At 42.4% G+C, this 12,652-nt stretch overlaps 1 protein-coding gene across 1 annotated transcript in view; it reads right to left on the reverse strand.

Moving 5' to 3' along the window:
• RTEL1 (regulator of telomere elongation helicase 1) overlaps positions 1-12,652 on the reverse strand; it is a 314,420-nt gene that overhangs the window by 252,900 nt on the left and 48,868 nt on the right. The window contains exon 11 of the mRNA XM_082271526.1: positions 11,894-11,972. Within this exon, the coding sequence (XP_082127652.1) occupies positions 11,894-11,972 (79 nt within the window). The remainder of the gene's footprint in view (positions 1-11,893; positions 11,973-12,652) is intronic.

Below are 12,652 nucleotides of genomic sequence, written 5' to 3' on the forward strand. Positions count from 1 at the left end.
ATACTACATTTAGAGCAGCCCACTCTCCCTTTGGTTTTTGCTACCATATTTTTATACCCTGCGACCTTTTGCACCTTGGTGTGCCGCTCACACTTTATTACTGCAGGGTGATTATAGATCCTTTGCATCCGCTGCTAGGAGCGCTGGTATGGGATGGAGTTTATCCCAGCTCCTGCTAGGACTCAAAGAAGGAAAGGGGTGACTGCTGTAGCCGCATATCCATATGGTTCTATGACCAGGGTAAAAGTGGCAATCGCAGCCTGGTCTCCAACCAGGTCATTCCCTCAACCCATTTCACTCTGCCCCCAGTGCTTAGCTTAGTCATGGGGGATTTACATCCACTGATGAGACCATCCATCAGTAGCAGCTGCCTATCCATTCTCTAAACATCTCCATTGTGGACCATCAGAAGGATATCTGCTGGACACATCGAGTAATGTCTGTGTTACACTACCTTCATGTAAATGCATCTCTTAATTTTTTGTACATTGCCTTTTATTAAAGTATTTGTAAAGGAAAAAAAAAAGAAGAAGAAGAGCTGCCCCAAACCTCCTCTTCTTGGGTCCCCTCTGCCAGCGTTCCTGGTTCAGCCTCTCTTTTCAGTGCGTTTCAGTGAGTTTCATGCGTGCTTGCTACTTGGCGCCACCCCCTCAACACTGGAGTTGATTGACAGGAGTGGGAGCCAATGGCACACACGGCTATCAATCTGCCCGAAGAAGAAAGAGACAGCAGCAAGAGCCGGTGCTCTCCTGCAAGTCACTGGATCAATCAGGCTCAGGTAAGAATGGGGAGGGGGGGGGGGGCGAGGCTCCTGCAGCAGAGAAGGTTTTTTAACTTAATGAATTCAGGTATAAAACCTTGAGGCTATAGAACCACTTTAATACTACACTGAGAGTGGTGCACTTCCCCTCTCTCCTTTTTCGTATTTGTATATCTATCAAAGTATTCTTTAAAAGCCCCCATCCGTTGAGGTCTCCACTGAACCTATAGATATGCTGTGTTTTATCTATGTGTATGACCTCCAAAGTGCAATAAGTGCAATACCTCCAAAACATCCATTTTTTTATTGATTTTGCTAATAGTACTACACTTAGACAGTGGTGATCTCGCTTCCCATCCCCATTTTCTGTTTTTACAGATAAAACAAATCCTACCAGATATGATGGTGTAGGTCAGATATTATGCTGCACCATATTGTACATTGTATACAGAATTGAAATGCAAAAAAATTAAATGCTTATTATTAAAATCAATCAAAAAATACAAAAAAAGTCTCTGTCTATCAGTGTCAGGAAGTAACCAATACTCCACCAGCCAATCTTGTTTGAATATAAATCAACCAGTGTATGGACCAACACCTGTCAGACTCAAAAGTCAGCTTCAATATGGCATCTGCACCCAGGAACCTCTCTGCGCTCACCTGACAATGCTGTCTTAAGCGGTCATACAGAAAGCTTCCAGAAAGAGCAAATCAAACCGTTCAGAGCATAGCCGGTTTTATTAAAAAAAAAAAAAAAAAAAAAAAAAAAAAAAAGGACCATCCATAAAAAGAATTAGCATAAAAATCCAAAACACAGCTGTAAAGCTTACATAACTGACTGCTGCAAACAGAAAGCATGCAGCGGCGTAATGGCAGCACGAAAGCTCTGTTCCGACACGTTTCATCCAATGTGACGTCTTCAGTGCTGACGGTTTCATCATTTTGCAGATAGATCCACTGCGTTCCCAGTGAGGAGGGATAGGACTCTCAGCCAACCCCCTATAGACAGTATCAAGGCACCATTTTGTCAAAGATATGTTATAAATTGGTATACTAAAGCTTAAGGCGCCTTTTTGTTGGAAGTCCACTAGTAAATTCACATACACAAAATTACAGCGCTATTTTGCTGCTGTAATATACTGTATTTTAACATATTAAAAACCAAACCAAGGCGCCACCTTGTTGGAGTCCACTCATAGGTTTACATACAGAAGTTCCAAAGATTCTTACCAAAAAATGTTGGTAATTTAACAACTATTCATGCAATATGGAATACACTGCTCAAAAAAATTACAGGAACACTTTTTAAATCCGAGTAAAGCATCAAGTTAATTAAACTTCTGGGATATTGATGTGGTCAGTTAAGTAGCAGAGGGGGTTATCAGTTTCAGCTGCTTTGATGTTAATTAAATTAACAGGGGCACTAGATGAGCAAAAATGAGACGACCTCCAAAACAGGAATGGTTTTACAGGTGGAGGCCACTGCCATTCTTTCCTTACTCAGCTTTTCTGACTGTTTTTTACTAGTTTTGCATTTGGCTAGGGTCAGTGTCACTACTGGTAGCATGAGGAGATACCTGGACCCTATAGAGGTTGCACAGGCAGCCCAACTCCTCCAGGATGGCACATCAATACATTGCCAGAAGGTTTGCTGGGTCTCTCACCACAGTCTCAAGAGTATGGAGGAGATTACAGGAGACAGGCGGTTACTATAGGAGAGTTGGACAGCGCCATAGAAGGTCCTTAACCCATCGGCAGGACCAGTATCTGCTCCTTTGTGCAAGGAGTAACAGGATGAGCATTGCGAGAGCCCTACAAAATGACCTCCCGCAGGCATGTCTCTGACCAAACAATCAGAAAACAACTTAAAGATGGTGGCCTGAGGGCCCAACTTCCTCTAGTGGGTCCTGTGCACACTGCCCAACACCGTGGAACGCCATTGAAAGCCAGAATTGGCAGGTCTGCCACTGGTGCCCTGTGCTTTTTAGATGAGAGTAGGTTCACCCTGAGCACATGTGACAGACTTGAAAGGGTCTGGAGAAGCCATGGAGAATGCTATGCTGCCCATAACATTGTTCAGCATGACCGGCTTGGTGGTGAGTCAGTGATGGTCTGGGGAGGCATATCCAATAAGGGATGCACAGACTTCTACAGACTAGACATTGGTACTCTGACTGCCATTAGGTATTGGGATGAAATCCTTGAACCCACTGTCAGACCCTACGCTGCTGCAGTGGGTCCTGGGTTCCTCCTGGTGCACGAAAATGCCGCGCCACATGTGGCGAGAGTATGCAGCCAGTTCCTGGTGGATAAGGGAATGGATACCACTGAATGGCCCCCACGCTCTCCTGACCTAACTCCATAAGAATACCTCTGGGACAATATGTTTCAGTCCATCCGATGCCACCAGGTTGCACCTCGGTCTGTTCAAGAGCTCAGCGATGCCCTGGTCCAGATCTAGGAGGAAAATACCCCAGTACACCATTCGTCATCTCAAAAGGAGCATGCCCCGATGTTGTCAGGCATGCATACAAGCACATGGGTACCATTTTGAGTTGCTGCAATGGAAATTTCAGCAAAATGGACTAGCCTGCTGCATCATTTTTTCACTTTGATTTTCGGGGTGTCTTTGAATTCAGCCCTCTGTAGGTTGATCGTTTTCATTTCCATTAAACGATGTGGCATCCTTTCGTTCCTAACACATTAGCCAGTCCATATCAGTATAGATATCAAGCATGATATTTTTCCCCATTGAGATCTGATGTGTTTTCAAAGTGTCCCTAATTTTTTTTGGGCAGTGATTTAGAAAGAGGCACAACTGCATATTAGTACTGTATAAATATGGGTACTGACTGAGAATAAATAATACACATATTTATCAAAATACAGAAATATAAAAATAAAACGGATACAAATCTAAAACTAAAAAAAAAATATTAAGGACAACGTGAATGCAAGGTATGCAGAAAAATAAACTTATCTTGTATCAATTAAGCCATTTAAATGCCAGCTGTCATTCAAGCTATAGGAAAACGTTCTTAATTTGAATACCTAGTGTATTTCTAATCTGGATATTTCATGGGTACTGCTGCAACCCCTCCAATTTGGTTCCAATTTGTCTATTTCTACAAGTTTAAATACCCTTAAGGCTTCTGTTAGGATACTTCCTAAAGTGTGATGATATACCATGTCCTTTATAACCAGTTCTGATATTGTAAATGTGTTCCCCAAGGCGATCTCCTAATCTTCTTGTGGTCATTCCAACATATTGTTTACCGCAAGGACATTGTAGCAAATATACAGTCAGGTCCATAAATATTGGGACATCGACGCATTCCTAATCTTTTTGGCTCTAAACACCACCAGAATGGATTTGAAATGAAACAAACAAGGTGTGCTTTAACTGCAGACTTTCAGCTTTAATTTGAGGGTCTTTACATCTAAATCAGGTGAAAGGTGTAGGAATTACAACAGTTTGTATATGTGCCTCCCACTTTTTAAAAAGGGACCAAAAGTAATGGGACAATTGGCTGCTCAGCTGTTCCATAGCCAGGTGTGTGTTATTCCCTCATTATCCCATTTACAAGGAGCAGATAAAAGGTCCAGAGTTCATTTCAAGTGTGCTATTTGAATTTGGAATCTGTTGCTGTCAACTCTCAATATGAGATCCAAAGAGCTGTCACCATCAGTGAAGCAAGCCATCATTAGGCTGAAAAAACAAAACAAACCCATCAGAGAGATAGCAAAAACATTAGGTGGGGCCAAATCAACTGTTTGGAACATCCTTAAAAAGAAAGAACGCACCGGTGAGCTCAGCAACACCAAAAGACCCGGAAGACCACGGAAAACAACTGTGGTGCATGACCGAATAATTCTTTCCCTGGTGAAGAAAACACCCTTCACAACAGTTGGCCAGATCAAGAACACTCTCCAGGAGGTAGGTGTATGTGTGTCAGATCAAGAATACTCTCCAGGAGGTAGGTGTATGTGTGTCAAGTCAACAATTAAGAGAAGACTCCACCAGAGTGAATACAGAGGGTTCACCACAAGATGTAAACCATTGGTGAGCCTCAAAAAACAGGAAGGCCAGATTTAAGTTTGCCAAACAACATCTAAAAAAGCCTTCACAGTTCTGGAACAACATCCTATGGACAGATGAGACCAAGATAAACTTGTACCAGAGTGATGGGAAGAGAAGTGTATGGAGAAGGAAAGGAACTGCTCATGATCCAAAGCATACCACCTCATCAGTGAAGCATGGTGGTGGTAGTGTCATGGCGTGGGCATGTATGGCTGCCAATGGAACTGCTTCTCTTGTATTTATTGATGATGTGACTGCTGACAAAAGCAGCAGGATGAATTCTGGACATGTTTCGGGCAATATTATCTGCTCATATTCAGCCAAATGCTTCAGAACTCATTGGAAGGCGCGTCACAGTGCAGATGGACAATGACCCGAAGCATACTGTGAAATCAACCAAAGAGTTTAAGGGAAAGAAGTAGAAGGTTATGCAATGGCCAAATCATTCACCTGACCTGAATCCGATTGAGCATGCATTTCACTTGCTGAAGACAAAACTGAAGGGAAAATGCCCCAAGAACAAGCAGGAACTGAAGACAGTTGCAGTAGAGGCCTGGCAGAGCATCTTCAGGGATGAAACCCAGCGTCTGGTGATGTCTATGCGTTCCAGACTTCAGGCTGTAATTGAATGCAAAGGATTTGCTACCAAGTGTTAAAAAAGTGAAAGTTTGATTTATGATTTTTAATCTGTCCCATTACTTTTGGTCCCTTAAAAAATGGGAGGCACATATACAAACGGTTTCATTTCTACACCGTTCACTTGATTTGGATGTAAATACCCTCAAATTAAAGCTGACAGTCTGCAGTTAAAGCACATCTTGTTTCTTTCATTTCAAATCCATTGTGTTTGTGTATAGAGCCAAAAAGATTAGAATTGTGTCGATGTCCCAATATTTATGGACCGGACTGTACCACATAAAGTGTATTAAATATAATAAAACAGTTTATCTCATAACTCCTATTGGTAGTTTGTGACTAAAATTGCTGCAACTTATTGCATCTAAATCCATTTTGTGTGCCAATTACACACTTGCTGCATGGAGAAAACCATTTCAGACCGGTAAAAAAAATAAAATTTTCGAGCAAGTTAGTTTTATCTCTAAGGTTGGCAGCCCTACTAAATACATCAGGGTGTCGTGGGTACTTTATTAAGCACTGGATCCTGTTTTTTTTTTTTATTGCTTATCTTTTTATTCATTATCGAATATATTAACATATAAACCTATATTAAGACATTTAGTTCCTTCGTCATTTACATAGTCTCATAATAAATACAACACTGCTTTTGATGGAAAGAGAATGAAAAAATAAGAAAAGAAAAAAAAAAAAGCGGAAAAAAAACCCAAAAAACAACCCCAATAACCAAATCAAATACCACACATATTCACCAATAAGCTTCCTTTTTTCGGATTCATCCATTATATACAGTGCCTTGCAAAAGTATTCGCCCCCTTGAACTTTGCGACCTTTTTCCACATTTCAGGCTTCAAACATAAAGATAAAAAACTGTAATTTTTTGTGAAGAATCAACAACAAGAGGGACACAATCATGAAGTGGAACGAAATTTATTGGATATTTCAACAAATAAAAAAACTGAAAAATTGGGCGTGCAAAATTATTCAGCCCCTTTACTTTCAGTGCAGCAAACTTTCTCCAGAAGTTCAGTGAGGATCTCTGAATGATCCAATGTTGACCTAAATGACTAATGATGATAAATAGAATCCACCTGTGTGTAATCAAGTCTCCGTATAAATGCACCTGCACTGTGATAGTCTCAGAGGTCCGTCTAAAGCGCAGAGAGCATCATGAAGAACAAGGAACACACCAGGCAGGTCTGAGATACCGTTGTGGAGAAGTTTAAAGCCGGATTTGGATACAAAAAGATTTCCCAAGCTTTAAACATCCCAAGGAGCACTGTGCAAGCAATAATATTGAAATGGAAGGAGTATCAGACCACTGCAAATCTACGAAGACCTGACCGTCCCTCTAAACTTTCAGCTCATACAAGGAGAAGACTGATCAGAGATGCAGCCAAGAGGCCCATGATCACTCTGGATGAACTGCAGAGATCTACAGCTGAGGTGGGAGACTCTGTCCATAGGACAACAATCAGTCGTATACTGCACAAATCTGGCCTTTATGGAAGAGGGGCAAGAAGAAAGCCATTTCTTAAAGATATCCATAAAAAGTGTTGTTTAAAGTTTGCCACAAGCCACCTGGGAGACACCAAACATGTGGAAGAAGGTGCTCTGGTCAGATGAAACCAAAATCAAACTTTTTGGCAACAATGCAAAACTTTATGTTTAGCGTAAAAGCAACACAGCTCATCACCCTGAACACACCATCCCCACTGTCAAACATGGTGGTGGCAGCATCATGGTTTGGGCCTGCTTTTCTTCAGCAGGGACAGGGAAGATGGTTAAAATTGATGGGAAGATGGATGGAGCCAAATACAGGACCATTCTGGAAGAAAACCTGATGGAGTCTGCAGAAGACCTGAGACTGGGACGGAGATTTGTCTTCACACAAGACAATGATCCAATCCAAAACATAAAGCAAAATCTACAATGGAATGGTTCACAAATAAACATATCCAGGTGTTAGAATGGCCAAGTCAAAGTCCAGACCTGAATCCAATCGAGAATCTGTGGAAAGAACTGAAAACTGCTGTTCACAAACGCTCTCCATACAACCTCACTGAGCTCGAGCTGTTTTGCAAGGAGGAATGGGCAAAAATTTCAGTCTCTCGATGTGCAAAACTGATAGAGACATGCCCCAAGCGACTTACAGCTGTAATTGCAGCAAATGGTGGCGCTACAAAGTATTAACTTAAGATTTTGCACGCCCAATTTTCCAGTTTTTTATTTGTTAAAAAAGTTTGAAATATCCAATAAATTTCGTTCCACTTCATGATTGTGTCCCACTTGTTGTTGATTATTCACAAAAAAATTACAGCTTTATATCTTTATGTTTGAAGCCTGAAATGTGGCAAAAGGTCGCAAAGTTCAAGGGGGCCGAATACTTTCGCAAGACACTGTAATTTTGTTCCTCTCTGATATCACGAAGACACTGTCGACTATATCTTCAGCATATGTATGCGTATACACCAATGATTTTACACCTCTTTTGCCCATTTTTCTTTTTCCTTCCCCTTCTCCAATTTCTCTCCTTTTTTTTCTATAAATGGCCATACACCTTTCTATCCCATTCCTCACTAACTAAATAAAAAGATAAACAATGCAAAACAATCCAAGTTGCCTGGTGATGTTCAGAGTGCAAAGGACCATTTCAAACACTCCTGGTTATGACTTATTTACCCAGACCTCTCTCCCATAAACGATATCATTCATCTTCTCAATCTTAACTTCCATGACCTACGTAAAACCACAAGTTTCCTTAAATGTCAACCACACTCCCCACATTTCGAAAAATAACTGAATCCTTGTGCAAGAGCAGTAATTCTTCCATCAAACATAAATAATCAACTTTTATACCTTATTCTTTCAATGTTGGGATATCCTGTGAGATCCAATATTTTGGAATAAGTTCTTTAGCTGCATTTAACCACTTGCCGACCAGTCACGTTGACTGTACTGCGGCAAAGTGGCTCGTTCTCGTCCAGCGACGTAGACCTACGTCGCTGGACTACTACCCTTGTGGGCGGCGCACGCGCCGCCGGAGGCTCGCGCCCGCTGTATTCAGTCATAGCGGGAGTCGGGCCAGGGGAGGAGCGTCGGGGAATCGAGTCTGGAGATCCGCCCGCTTGTGTAAACAGCATAGCTGAACCTGCGATCTATCCCTGTGTCACTCAGTCACCTCCCCCCACACACGTTAGTAAGCACCAGGCATACATTAACCCCTTGATCACCAATAAATATTAACCCCTTCCCTTCCAGTGTCATTTTTACAGTAACAGTGAATATGTATAGCACCGATTACTGTAGTAAGGTCACTGGTACCCCCAAAAGTTTCAAAAATGTCAGTCAAGGGTCCGATCTGTCTGCCGCAATGTCGCAAAAAAAAATTGCAGATCGCCGCCATTACTCGTTAAAAAAAAAAAAACACCAAAAATGACAAAAATCTTTCCCTTAGTTAGTAAACGCAATAACTTTTGTGCAAACCAATCAAAATACGCTTATTGTGATTTTTTTTACCAAAAATATGTAGCAGAAAACAAATTGGCCTAAAATGATAAAAAATTGTGATTTTTACATTTTTTTGGGGGGGAATTTCATATAAAAAATGTGAAAAATATTGTTATTTTTTTCAAAATTGTCGCTCTTTTTTTGTTTATAGCGCAAAAAATAAAAATCGCATAGGTGATCAAATACCACCAAAATAAAGCTGTTTGTGGGGAAAAAAGGATGTAAATTTCGGTTGGGTACGGCGTTGCATGACCGCGCAATTGTCAAGTAAAGTCGCACAGTGCAAAAATCGCAAAAAGTGGCCTGGACGTAAGACAGCAAAATCCTCCGGTGGTAAAGTGGTTAATAAGTGAGGAATTGGTGATCTTTTACTGTATTCACTTCCTGACCGCCCCATAGCTGATTCACTGCTACAGGGCGGCCGTCCTATGCAGAATCACATACAGTGCATCCAGAAACTATTAACAGCGCTTCACTTTTTTCACATTTTGTTATGTTACAGTCTTATTCAAAAATGTATTAATTTTCCTCAAAATTCTACAAGCAATAACCCATGACAGTGTGAAAGAAGTTTGTTTGAAATCTTTGCAAATTTAAAATAAAAAAAATCCTATGTACATAAGTATCACAGCCTTTGCTCAATACTTTGTTGAAGCACCTTTGGCACCAATTACAGCCTCAAGTCTTATTGAGTATGATTCTACAAGCTTGGCACACCTATTTTTGGGCAGTTTCTCCCATTTTTCTTTGCAGGACCTCTCAAGCTCCAATCAGGTTGGATGAGGAGCATTGGTGTAAAGCCATTTTCAGATCTCTCTGGAGATGTTCAATCGGGTTCAAGTCTGGGCTCTCGCTGGGACCATTTAAGGACATTTACAGAGTTGTCCTGAAGCCACTGCTTTGTTATCTTGGCTGTGTGCTTAGGGTCATTGTCCTGTTGGAAGATGAACCTTTGTCCCAGTCTGAGGTCCAGAGCGCTCTAGAGCAGATTTTCATCAAGGATGTCTCTGTACATTGCTGTATTCATCTTTCCCTCGATCCTGACTAGTCTTCCAGTCCCTGCCGCTGAAAAACATCCCTGCAGCATGATGCTGCCACCACCATGCTTCACTGTAGGGATGGTATTGACCAGGTGATGAGCGGTGCCTGGTTTCCTCCAGACATGACACTTGCCATTCAGCTCAATCTTTGTTTCATCAGACCAGAGTACTTTTGTTTCTCATGGTCCGAGAGTCCTTCCGGTGCCTTTTGGCAGATTTCAGGCGTTCGGTCATGTGCCTTTTACGGAGGAATGGCTTCTGTCTGGCCACTCCACCATACAGGCCTGATTGGTGGTTGTTCTTCTGGAAGGTACTCTTCTCTCCAAAGAGAAATGCTAGAGCTGTCAATGTGACCATTGGGTTCTTGGTCACCTCCCTGACTAAGGCCCTTCTCCCCCAATTGCTCAGTTTGGCCAGGCGGCCCACTCTAGGAAGAGTCCTGGTGGTCAATGGTGAATACTGGCCTCAGTGCTGAACCAGCTAGAGTGTACACACTGCGGGCCACAGGCTGCCCCTGTCAGCCAGATTCCTAAAGGCTTGGACTCTCCAACCGGAATCATGGTTTCCTTGTTCAATCTGGAAACCGGAGGGTCAACCACCGGTGGAACAGTCAACTTCTTAAGAAGAGGTAACATCTAGTGAAGCACGGGATGGTTCTGTCGTCCCCACTCTAGCGACAATTCTGTCAAAATAGGCGGGGAAAGGAAACACCTTTGCCGCTATGGATGGCTTATAAGTGCTAAAGGGAACCTGCGCCTCCATCGCAGCTGCATCCTCCATCTTCCCGGTCTCACACACAGATACAATTAGTGCTTCCACCAGGGCCTTTTCATGCACAGTTATAGACGTGCAGGATTCATCCTCGCTATTATAGGATTACAGGGCACCTGGTTGCAGACCCAGCAGGGTGACCTACGTCCACGGCGCCCGAATCCGATTCAGGATCTGATGAGACAGATGTGGCAGGGGAAGGCGGGGGGCGCTTTTTGCTAGCCTGTCGTCTGAAGACCACCTCCACCCGGGACACAAAGGACCCCAGGACGGCCGTCAGTGCATCGATGGATGGTTGAGACCAGGAGAGCCTTGCAGCCTTAGAGAGGGGATCAGATGGGGAGATGTGCTCCAAAAAAGATAGGCAGGGAACTAGGTCCTTACTCCTGACTAGGCAAAAAAAATAAAGACCTACAGCAGAGAGGGGGAGTATACCACCTGGGACTGCCCATAGGCATAGCCAAGTCTTTTTTCTACGTAGTGTCTCACTCCTGTAGGGGCAATATAACCCTACGGTTCTGAATAATAGCTGTGTCCATCAATGAATGAAAGAGAAAACAACCCCACACCATAATCCCCCCTTCACTAAATGATTTGGACCAGTGCACAAAGCAAGGTCCATAAAAGACATGGATGAGCGAGTTTGGGGTGGAGGAGCTTGATTGTCCTGACCTCAACCCGATAGAACACCTTTGGGATGAATTCAAGCAGAGACTGCGAGCCAGGCCTTCGCGTCCAATATCAGTGCCTGACCTCACAAATGCGCTTCTGGAAGAATGGTCAAACATTCCCATAGACACACTCCTAAACCTTGTGAACAGCCTCCCTAAAAAAGTTGAAGCTGTTATACCTGTAAAGGGCGGGCACGCTCAATACTGAATCCCACGGACTAAAACTGGGATGCCATTAAAAATTCATGTGCGTGTAAAGGCAGGCGTCCCAATACTTTTGATAATATAGTGTATGTGATCAGGACATTAATATACGTAAACAGTGGATGAAATGAGATGAAAATATCACATCAATTATATGGTTAAAAACTTGTGTCCAGTCATGAGAGTTCATCCTGGAGTGTTTGTTACTAGCAGAAATTACCTCCCGTCTTTGGTAATCCCAGTCCCGTCAGCTGGCAGGTTAATGGCATCAATAGCGTTCTCAAGCTGTAGGAGAGCCCCTAAAAGAAAGCCATAGGAAAAGGCCAGAAATGTAACTTCAAATGGTCTCAAAAGTAACTATGAACACTACTTGTCTGGCCTTCTCTATCTTTAATTCTCCCCGGACCATTGAACCCCAACAAGGATATGGCAAAGTAAAGCCAGAACTGCAGATCTGCACGCCTGTAACAGGCCAAAGCCCCATATTGAAGTTATTGAATCAGCTTCATGGCCAGGCATCTAGTTTTATCACAAGGATGGATCAGCAATGGCGGCCTACATATTACTTATAGTTTAGGTTTCCTTGAAATCTACCATTTCCAGAAAAATATAGACATCTAGCACCATCTAGGGGTGGCACAAAGGAATAACTGAGACTAATAACTCATGGTTGGTAATGAAAACATAGGTCTTGAAATAGACAATCCTCCCATATAAATAGAAAAATAATTTACACACAAAGGTTTCAAGCCTAACTCAACTTTCAGGTTAACCACTTCAGCACTGGGCCAATCAATTTTTTCTGCTTTAAATTGCTTAGAACACCCAAACATTTTTTTTTATGCCTAGCTTTTTTTGGCTTCAGCACCTTGCCGTGTACGGCTGCACCCGATGTGGGACGGACTGTTCATATAATTGGAATTACCATATCTTGGACATTTTTTCTAAGACTTTATGCACTTTATCACCATTTATTGTA

This window comes from Pelophylax lessonae, assembly GCF_965119305.1.
Source record: "Pelophylax lessonae genome assembly, chromosome: 11".
In the NCBI taxonomy this organism is placed as follows: domain Eukaryota; kingdom Metazoa; phylum Chordata; class Amphibia; order Anura; family Ranidae; genus Pelophylax; species Pelophylax lessonae.